This window comes from Galeopterus variegatus, unplaced genomic scaffold (genome assembly GCF_000696425.1).
Source record: "Galeopterus variegatus unplaced genomic scaffold, G_variegatus-3.0.2 Scaffold5438, whole genome shotgun sequence".
Taxonomy (NCBI): Eukaryota; Metazoa; Chordata; class Mammalia; order Dermoptera; family Cynocephalidae; genus Galeopterus; species Galeopterus variegatus.
Genome location: NW_007731549.1, coordinates 125,037 through 134,965, shown reverse-complemented (window position 1 = coordinate 134,965; position 9,929 = coordinate 125,037). Strand labels below are relative to the sequence as shown.

At 40.1% G+C, this 9,929-nt stretch overlaps 1 protein-coding gene across 1 annotated transcript in view; it reads left to right on the top strand.

Annotated features, from left to right (window-relative positions):
- FAM171B (family with sequence similarity 171, member B) overlaps positions 1-9,929 on the top strand; it is a gene marked incomplete at its 5' end in the record, with an annotated part of 79,598 nt that overhangs the window by 67,720 nt on the left and 1,949 nt on the right. The window contains 2 exons of the mRNA XM_008589429.1: positions 5,889-6,012; positions 6,255-9,884. Of these exons, the coding sequence (XP_008587651.1) occupies positions 5,889-6,012; positions 6,255-7,596 (1,466 nt within the window). The remainder of the gene's footprint in view (positions 1-5,888; positions 6,013-6,254; positions 9,885-9,929) is intronic.

The following is a 9,929-nucleotide window of genomic DNA, read 5'->3' as shown; positions in this document are numbered from 1 at the left end:
CTTGAGATTTATTATCTTTGGGTGGTGTACTTTCTTGATTTTTCGTGTTTCTGGTGTCTTTCCTTTGGTGTTTATTCATTGTGGCAGGGGGTTTATTCATTGTTACAGTCCACAGGTTTGACACTATTGCCTGACTAAGATTTTGTTGGAGTTGCCAATTTGGTATGGCTACCTCAGTGACTACTCAGTTGGGCACTAGTGTCAGGCATGTCCAAAATTGACTACCGGGAAGATGGCAGGGTGTTCACGCCGGTCCCTCTGGTGAATCTCAGCTCCTGCGTTGCGCTCCCGCGTTGCGCTCCTGCGTTGAGCCCCCGCAGCAGCCTCCGTAGCCAGAGCCGCCCCAGCCGCCTCTCGCCGCCCCTGGCGCTCCCGGCTCCTGGTCATGCTGCAGCCTGCTCACTCTCTCTTTGGCTCGCGGTTCCAGTGGTGCCTGGGGCCGGGGAGGCGACAGCCCCCTCCCCGGCAGATACCACAGTTGCTGGACCCGGAGTCCTGGTGGCGGGGCTGCACAGCCTGGCCCGGTGCTGAGGGCAGCGGCTGCGATGCCCGGCGCTGAGTGGTGGCCGCTCCTGGTGGCTTCTTGAGCGGCTTCTTCCCGGGGAGGATTTTGTAAATTTCACAAAATGGCGTGCACTCCAAACCTCAGTGCACGTATTATGAGAGTCCCCTTCAAGGTCTCAACAATCCTTCAGAGCAATCCACCTGGGTAGTAACAGCTACCCCCGGTGCAAGCAAGGACACCAGAGATTCTGACTCACCATCAGGCTTTCTGAGTTCCTCTTCTTGCTGGTGGCCTCTTGGATCCTGCCGGCGTGGGGCTTGGGTGGTTCACTCCCTTCCTGCCACCATGTTTAGTTTTGGAGGCTGAGAAGTCCACAGTCTGGGAGTGCACCTGGAGAGGACCCATCTATTATTTTGAAGGCAGGTTTCTTGGAAAAAGTTTTAATCCAGTTTGATTTTTATTTTCATTTCATGTTGGCAATGTTTGAATCTTAAACCATGCACGATAAGACTTTTTTCCATGAAGCCAAAATGTAGTGTTTCAATAGAAGAAATATGAGCCATTAGCCATGTATAATCAAGAGGGATGTTGTTTTTGTTTCTGTTTGAACTTAGTGCTTATGAGATTATTTATTCAGAAACCAGAGGTGGTTACTTTTGTTCTTCATGATATAAAATATCATGCAGTCTTGCCAGCTGTCTGGCCTTATCCCATTGTAGATTTGCAACTATAATGAAATATTGATGAAAAAGAACAGTTAATAATTAATATTTCAACTCAACTAAACCAAATTTATGTTTAATAAAAATAACCTAAGAGCATTTGAGTTTTGTGGAGATATCTGGAACAACCGATTTAAGATGGGTTTATGAATTATAAAAGCCACAATTGTTTTCTAAAACAGGTGGAAGTTCTGTTACCGCTTATCTATTGGGAAAGATTTTGTGTGGAGAGTACTAAAATAAAAGTAAGGAATCCTTATTTAGTCTGAGTTAGATACCTTCTAGTGATGCTTTTGAAAAATTTGTTCCGCAAGCATATCAGTCAAAGGAACCTTGTATTAGAAGTACGGGTAAGTTGACGGTAGCTCTGGCTTTGCCCATAATTAACTGCGCAAGCTTGAAACATGTACTTACCAATCTGAGTATGCTCTTATTAAATTGAAGGAGTTGGATATTGTACAAGGGTACTTCAAAAATTTGTGGAAAGATTAGTATTATCTTTCAATTCTATTTTTCCATGAACTTTTTGAAGTACCCTTGTATTAGATGGCTCAGGCTGTCATAACAAGATACCATGGATTGGGTGGTTAAGTTTTTTTTCTTACAGTCTGGAGGCTAGAAGTCCAAGATCAGGGTGTTGTCAGGGTTGGTGAGGTCTCTCTTCCCGCCTTGTAAATGGTCACCTCATGATGTCCTCACATTGCCTTTTTTCTGTGCATGTGTAGGAAGAGAGCACTCTGGGGTCTGTCTCTTCCTCTGTTTTTATTTTTTTTAGTAGAAACATCATGACTTGTTTATTTACTTATTTTTTTACATTCAAAGGTGTTGCGGAGCAGTGGGAGGGGTAGGGAAACAGAGGTGGAGGTGGAGGGGGGTGGGGCTGGCCTATGGACAGTTCCTTCACTGGCCTGGATGCCAAGAGCTGTGGGGCATGGCTGAGGCATGAGGGTACCCCCACTCTAGCTTGGGAGCCTGAGGGGTTTCCAGTGGCTCGGTTGTCACTGGGTTGGGTGTGGACTTCGGGGAGGCATGGTGGAGACCCTCGACCCTCCCACCCTGGCTTAAGAGGGGGCTTCTGGCTCTTTTAGGTTTTATAGATGTTCTTTGGTGGTGTTAGACCTTTACTGGTTAGTATCAGAACTTTGTCTCTGATCTGTGGGTGTTTTGTGTTTTCTTTCAGTTCTGTGTTGGATTATTAACTACTCCCACCACTTAAACTCTGCACTGGAACTAATTTGTTGTCCTTTGCTTACTTCTAAAATGGGGGAAATTCCTGTGGGAACCAGCACTTGAGCCCTGTGGTTGAACTAAATTGTTTCTTTGCTGCTGATTCTCTGGGGAAGGCTTTTTGTGCAGCTCAGGTTTCAATGGTTGACCCTTGTACATACTTCTGGGTCTTGTGAGGTATGGTACACCTGAGTTGTGTGGAAATTCTGGTCTGGACCTGAGTCTTTTCAGTGAACTGCACCCCCTGCAGATCTGTACTCCTGACCAGTCTACATTGAAGGGGCCTGTGCTGATTGGAGGGGAATCAGCTGTCCATGCTATGTCCCAATGTTCCTCCAGTGGACCAGTCTCCCCCACCCCCTGCACTCCAGATACTTCCCATGGGGTGGCTGTGCACCAGTCCCTTGAGATGACTCACTGGCCTCTGAGTGCCTCCTCACTCCTATGTGGGTCCATGGGAACCCTGTCAGTGGTCTTGCTGGCCTGGGGTCCACCAAGGCCCTGCTCTCCTCTGCAATCTCCAAGCAACTTCACACAAAGGGCACAGCAGCAGCTCTTGCTCTGTGTGCTCACCATGGCCAGCCTTGAAGTGGCTCGGGCCCAAAATGGTCAGAGAGGTCCCTTCTTTCTCTCATTGCAGCTTCTCTTGCCTTCATGAACTCCATAGGTCTCTCTGTAAGGGTCCTGAGTGCAAGAGCTTCTGTCTCATAGAGCTGGTGTACAACAGCCTGGAAGCTCTCCAAACCCCGTGGTTTTTCTGGAGGCTTCATTAAGTAGGCATGATTGACTATTAACACAATCTCCAGCTCCTCTCCCCTTCTTGCAGGCTGGGGTATGGGGTTGAAAGCTCCAAGCTTAGAATCATGGCTTGGTCTTTCTGGTGACCAGCCCCCATCCAGGAGCCCACCAAGAGTCACCTCATTAGAACAAAATATTCCCCTATTACCCAGGAACTTCCAAGGGATTTAGGAGCTCTGTGTCAGGAACTGGGGTCAAAGATCAAATATTAGAACAAAAGATATTCCTAGCACCCCTACTGCTCAGGCAAGTCTAAGGGATTTAGGAGTTCTATGCCAGAAAACAGGGCAGAGACCAAATATATATTTTTTATTATGTCACAGCCCCTAATGTCCCTAAACATTGCAGGATGTGTTACTGTAAAATCAAAATTGCTCCTATGATGGGCTAGTGAGTGTCTGGCATGCTGAAACTACTTTAGTTATAATTTGGTTAATAATATACTAAATTTGTTTTTTAAATTAAATTTTAAATAGAATTCTAGAATTCCTTGAGAAAAATGTTAAGTACAAGAGATTAAAAGTAATTTTTCAGACTGCTGTAGGAAAGTAGATGGCTGAGTGTAGTTTAATAAACAAGTGTTAATTAATGCGTTTCCAAATATATTTGAATGTAAACATTGTAATTTTCTACGTTTCTGACCCCTTCTAGGCATGCACATGTACACACACAAGCACACAGGCAGATGCATAATTTTTTGCTGCTATCATATATACAGGATTTGGGGCAAATCCAACAGTATCAACCTCCTGTTTCCAAAAGCGAGTTCTGTTGGAATCCTGTGCCGTGAAAATTATTAGCATTACTTCATTGTGGAAACACATTTATATATACTTAGGAGCAGAAGTTGCATTTCATCTGTTGTAATCAAACTTCACTCTGATGCAGCTCTTGATCCTACATAAGAATTTGTGGATAGGATTAAGTTTCTCTTATTTCTGTTTTGTTTGAAGACATTTCATATTGTGTATTTGTGCTGTATTCGTTTGCCTGTTGGGTATGATAAAAGCTTTATTATCAATCACCATATGTGAAACCGTGGCCAATACTAGAATGCCTGTTCTTAGATAACCTTGAAGCTTCATTCAACAATGAAAGTGTTGTAGTGTAGCTAACAATTATTGAGTTCTTATCATGAGCCAGGCTCTGTCTCACAAGTATTAGTTTGTGTTAATAATCACAAGTATTAACTCATTTAATTAACAACAACCCACGTGGGTTAGGTATGACTGTTATTACTGCTTTACAAATGAGGGAACTGACATACAAAGAAATGAAACTTGCCCAAGACCACTTAAAAATAAATGCCGAGGCCAGGATTCCAATTCACACACTCTGGCTACAAAGTCTGTATGCATAACCATAATGCCATTTCTCTAAACCTTTTAGCATTACTATTATGATTACTGATTTTTGTCAAATCAGATGATACAAAATTTAAAGGATAGACTTAAAAACCTGGTGATACCTCAGTCTCTTCTAGTATCCTCGGTGCAGTTCTGGATGTTTCCTTATGGTAGAGATGACCAGAAAACCAGTTGTCTCACCATTCTGGTCACTCTATCACCCTGTATACATATAGAATCTAGTTGATACTGATGAAAAGACTTATTATACACGTTTTTGAGCAAAATGAAGTTGTGATATTGAAGCAGATTATCTCGATTAGTTGCCTATAGCATTCATTTTTATGCAGAATCCGAATAGCCTACACTTTATCATCCTAGTGTCTTAGCCAGCTTGCACTGCAGTAAAGCTTATCACAATAGCTTTTTTACGAGGAGTCTTCAAAAATTTGTATTATTTCAATTCTGTTTTCCATGAATTTTTTGAAGTATTCTCCTCTATATGCGTACTTTCATAACAGGAGGATAGTGGGTCAGTTATGCCTCTGCAGCACTTGGCTTACCTGAGACGATGCTTGTCTTTATTCTATAGCCCGGTGCAAGGAGTTGCAACTTTTAATCCTTCAAGTCCCAGCATTTTTGTATTTCCTTTATTTTTTATATCCCTGCTTGCTTTGGCAAATACTTTATTGAATTTATCTTTAAAATTTTTTTAAAAATAAAATGCAGCTAGTAATCAACACTCACTACTAACATTCTGTCTCAAAATTTTCCTTGCACAAAGCCCAAATTATTTTTTCCCAGTTTATTTTACCAAATGTTTTGCTGTAATAATCAGCCATTGCTGCAGTAACAAACAATCCTGCTATCTCATTCGCTAGCAATAGCAAACATTTATTTGCTGCTGGCTTTTCATGAGTGATTTGGGTTGGCTGCTGTACTGTTGTGCTTGGCTTGGTTCAGTTCAGCATCTATTCTCAGTCCAGACTCCAGGCTGAAGGAATAGTGACTTTGGGATAAAGTATTCACATATTAGAGGGCAGTGTCAAACCATGCAGCCTCATTTGAAGTGCTCACATTTCACTGGTCAAAGTCAGTCAGTGGATTAAGCCTGAAATGTAGGGAAGGGATTCTTCATCCACAGGGAGGTCTCTGCCCTGGGAGGGGAGCAAACAAAAGTAGTCAGGTGTATGCACATACTCAATCTACCTCGCCCAGGACAGGACGTAGTTAAAATTTGATCTAAAATGATGTATTTTCTCCTTGTTTTGTTTATATTGAATCTTGTAGGTTCAGGTATAAATGAAGATTCCAAAGACATAACTGCCTACCACACAGTGTTTCTTACAGCCATATTAGGAGGAACAATAGTCATTGTCATTGGATTTTTTGCTGTACTCCTCTGTTATTGCAGGTAAGAACAACATTGATCATTGTGTATAAACAGAAAAATATCAAATTGTAGTATCATTTCATTATATTCTATGCATTACAAAGTTTACTTGTAGAAATATTTTAATCTTTATGTAGATTAAAAATAAATTTGGATATATTCTAACAGTAGCATTGTATATATGATGTGCATATTGTGATTTTTTTAAAAATGAACCTTCTAGATTATAACTTTGAAATATTTTGCCTTTTCTTCTACTCTAGGGATAAGTGTGGTACTCCACAGAAAAGAGAAAGAAATATCACTAAACTTGAGATCCTCAAGAGAGACCAGACAACTTCAACAACACACATAAATCACATCAGTTCAGTCAAAGTTGCATTAAAATCTGAGGACAAGTCGCAGTTATTCAATGTCAAAAACTCATATAGTCCTCAAAAAAAGGAACCTTCCAAGACAGAAGCAGAAGAAAGAGTTTCCATGGTAAAAACTCGGGACAATTTTAAAATCTACAATGAGGATGTTTCATTTCTATCAGGCAATCAAAATAATTACTCAAGAAACCCAACACAGTCTTTGGAGCCCATTGTAGGGTCCAAACAACCTAAACATATTAACAGCAATCTAGCTTCATCCTTAGGTGATGCCCAAGAGGAAAAGAGGTACCTCACAGGTAATGAGGAAGTGTATGGGCATTCCCACATTCCTGAACAGCTTATGCATATCTACAGCCAGCCAATTGCCATCCTTCAGACATCTGACCTTTTCTCCACTCCAGAGCAGTTACATACTGCTAAGTCAGCTACTTTGCCGAGAAAGGGACAGTTAGTCTATGGCCAATTGATGGAGCCAGTAAACAGAGAGAACTTCACACAGACATTGCCCAAAATGCCAATGCATTCTCACGCCCAGCCCCCAGATGCCAGGGAAGAAGATATTGTACTTGAAGGTCAACAGAGCTTGCCATCCCAGACTTCAGATTGGAGCCGATATTCGAACAGCTTACTGGAATCCGTCTCTGTTCCTGGAACACTAAATGAAGCTGTTGTAATGACTCCATTTTCATCGGAGCTTCAAGGAATTTCAGAACAGACCCTTCTGGAGCTATCCAAAGGAAAGCCCTCTCCGCATCCCAGAGCCTGGTTTGTGTCTCTTGATGGAAAGCCAGTTGCCCAAGTGAGGCACTCCTTTATAGACCTGAAAAAGGGCAAGAGAGCCCAGAGCAATGACACCAGCCTGGACTCTGGGGTGGACATGAATGAACATCACTCGAGTAGAAAGCTTGAGAGGGAGAAAACATTCATCAAAAGCATGCATCAGCCCAAGATCCTTTACTTAGAAGATTTAGACCTGAGCAGCAGTGAGAGTGGAACTACCGTCTGCTCCCCTGAGGACCCAGCTTTAAGGCACATCCTAGATGGAGGGAGCGGAGTGATCATGGAGCACCCTGGGGAAGAGTCCCCAGGAAGAAAAAGCACTGTTGAAGATTTTGAAGCCAATACATCCCCCACTAAAAAAAGGGGCAGACCACCACTAGCCAAAAGAGATAGCAAGACAAATATCTGGAAAAAGCGCGAGGAACGCCCGCTGATTCCCATAAATTAACTTTGAGGGTATTTGTGTCTCTGCTGTTTCGTGCTGTTTATTTTTGCTCCTTATTGTAAATTGCAGTATGAACTTCAAAAGAGGTTGAGCCTGAGCAATCTTATGGTCCCTGAACATGTCTCAAGCAGAGTAAATAGTAAAACGGTTATTCAGTAATCAGAGAGAAAGATATGAAGGGAAGCTTTTTCTGTCCTATTCTTGTCATTTATTTTTGGGTGATGAATTTTAAATATCAAAGTTTTCAACATGTAAAATAGTGTCGAGATGTTAGCTATCTGCAAATGTTGCTCAGTCAGCCAGTTTAGCCCTGACTCTCTTAAAAACAACATAGTGAAACCTGTACTCCTAAAGCTGCTTCCAAAATGTTGCGTCTGCCTCGATGACTGCCCTGTGGAACACTGAGAAATGAAACTGTCGTCTTCAGGCGTCATATTCTTGTAAAATGTTACAAATTATGTTCCCTTCTCCCTATCCTTGAAAATAACTTGATAAATGTTCTGGACTGATGTTATTATACAGTTTAAAGACCAAACAACATTTTCTTTGAGATAAACAGCGTGTGTATTGTATTATCCCGAAAGTAAATCCTACAATCACATAAGATAGGCAAAAAGCTACTTGGTCGTTAGAATTGTCATCTTCTTAGTTATTTTTGGATATAACTTCACAGAATAAATAAAGTATTATTTTGTTATTTAGAAGTTTGAGAATGAATGCTCTGATATGGAATTATTTTAAGTTTTCTTCCCTCCCCCCTCAAAAATGAGGGGAGCTTAACTGTCAAGGAAAACATTTTACTAATCCGAAAAAACCCAAAAATCTGTGACTTTAAGGCTCACTGATACCTGTAGGGTAAAATCAGTTCTTTTATTCCAAAAAATAAAACTTAGTCACTTAAAGGGTATCAAATTTGATTTTTAAAAAAATAATGTGAAAGTTTCTTATACACCAAACTATTAACTAAATATGAGGAGATAAAGGCAATAAACACTTCGATTTTTTAAATGTTGATGAGCAGAAAAAGAAATGCCCTTCTCCTGAGGTTCAAAAATACCTTCAGAAAATTAGTTGTCTATCCAGATGTTGACATTCATAAAAGACATTTGGTGAAAACAGTTTCAATTTCAGAGGAAAAGTTTTCCTTAAATCACTTGTAACATTTGCAACATTTTTTCCCCAGTTTTGAAAGCATCATAGCAAAGAATTCAGTGTGAACACAAACATGTTCAACAGCTGTTTTTAACTATAAGTGTCTTTACCGAATTATCATTGAGATGTTCTAAAAATCAAAGCTGTTAATTAAATTCAGCTCATCCCACTTCTGTTAAAATTTCCATGAAGGCAAATGTCTGAAGCACCTTTACCTTTCCCTTGGGGAAAAATGAAATTAAATTGCTTTATTTCTCATTCCCTACTATTCAACATGGGAGCAACATAGGGACCCAAGCCAAGTAAACAAGTTGAAAGAACCAAAATAGCCACATTAGCTTTAGTAAAATTGTAGATAGATGTAAAATAAAAAACAGCTTTTTCCTGCAAGATAGTAGACTTCAGCCAATTTTTTTTGGTAACCACTTCTGAAACATCTAACTTGTCAGACATCTCTCCCACCTTTCTGTGTTAACCCAAAGAACATAAAGACCTAGGCAAATGTTTTCTATATCGTACTTTAATCCATAGAAGAGATAAATGTTTTGGGTAATATCTAGGCTTATTATTATCACTATTTTTTTGAGTGAGGATAAGGCTCACAATTATAGGAGACTTCTTATTGGTCATATACAAAAAGATACATTAAAACAGCATGAATGAAAATGACTTGGAAAAGATTAAGAAATTAGTGCTCTGCTGAAGTGCCTTTGATACAGACTTGCATTATTAGAAGGTTATAACAACATCTTTAAGTGTGCATTTTCTGTTAACTAAATTAAATGGATGTGCAGTTTTTAATTAAGAAAAATAGACCTAGTGTTTCACGTTGGAACAATGAATTTTGCATGTAACATTTATCTCTTTTGTGTGTTTAATCCTTTTGAATCCAGTATATATCGATAAATGGTTTATGTTGGAATGAAGTTAGAAACTATATGGCAGTATACACTTTTAAGTGTATATTTTGTCTATCTTTAAATAGGAATGTTTCACCTCTCAGTAATGAAGTACACATATTGGTATACGGGTATACTGTTCAGGTATGCCACTTATTTTATTCACTCTTGGGTAAGGGAAATTAGACGATGTATCCCAAGGGCTATTCTAGAAATGTTTGTTTGGTTTCAGAATAAAACATTTTCTTTTTTTTTTTTTTTTTTTTTTTTTTTTTTTTTTTTTCT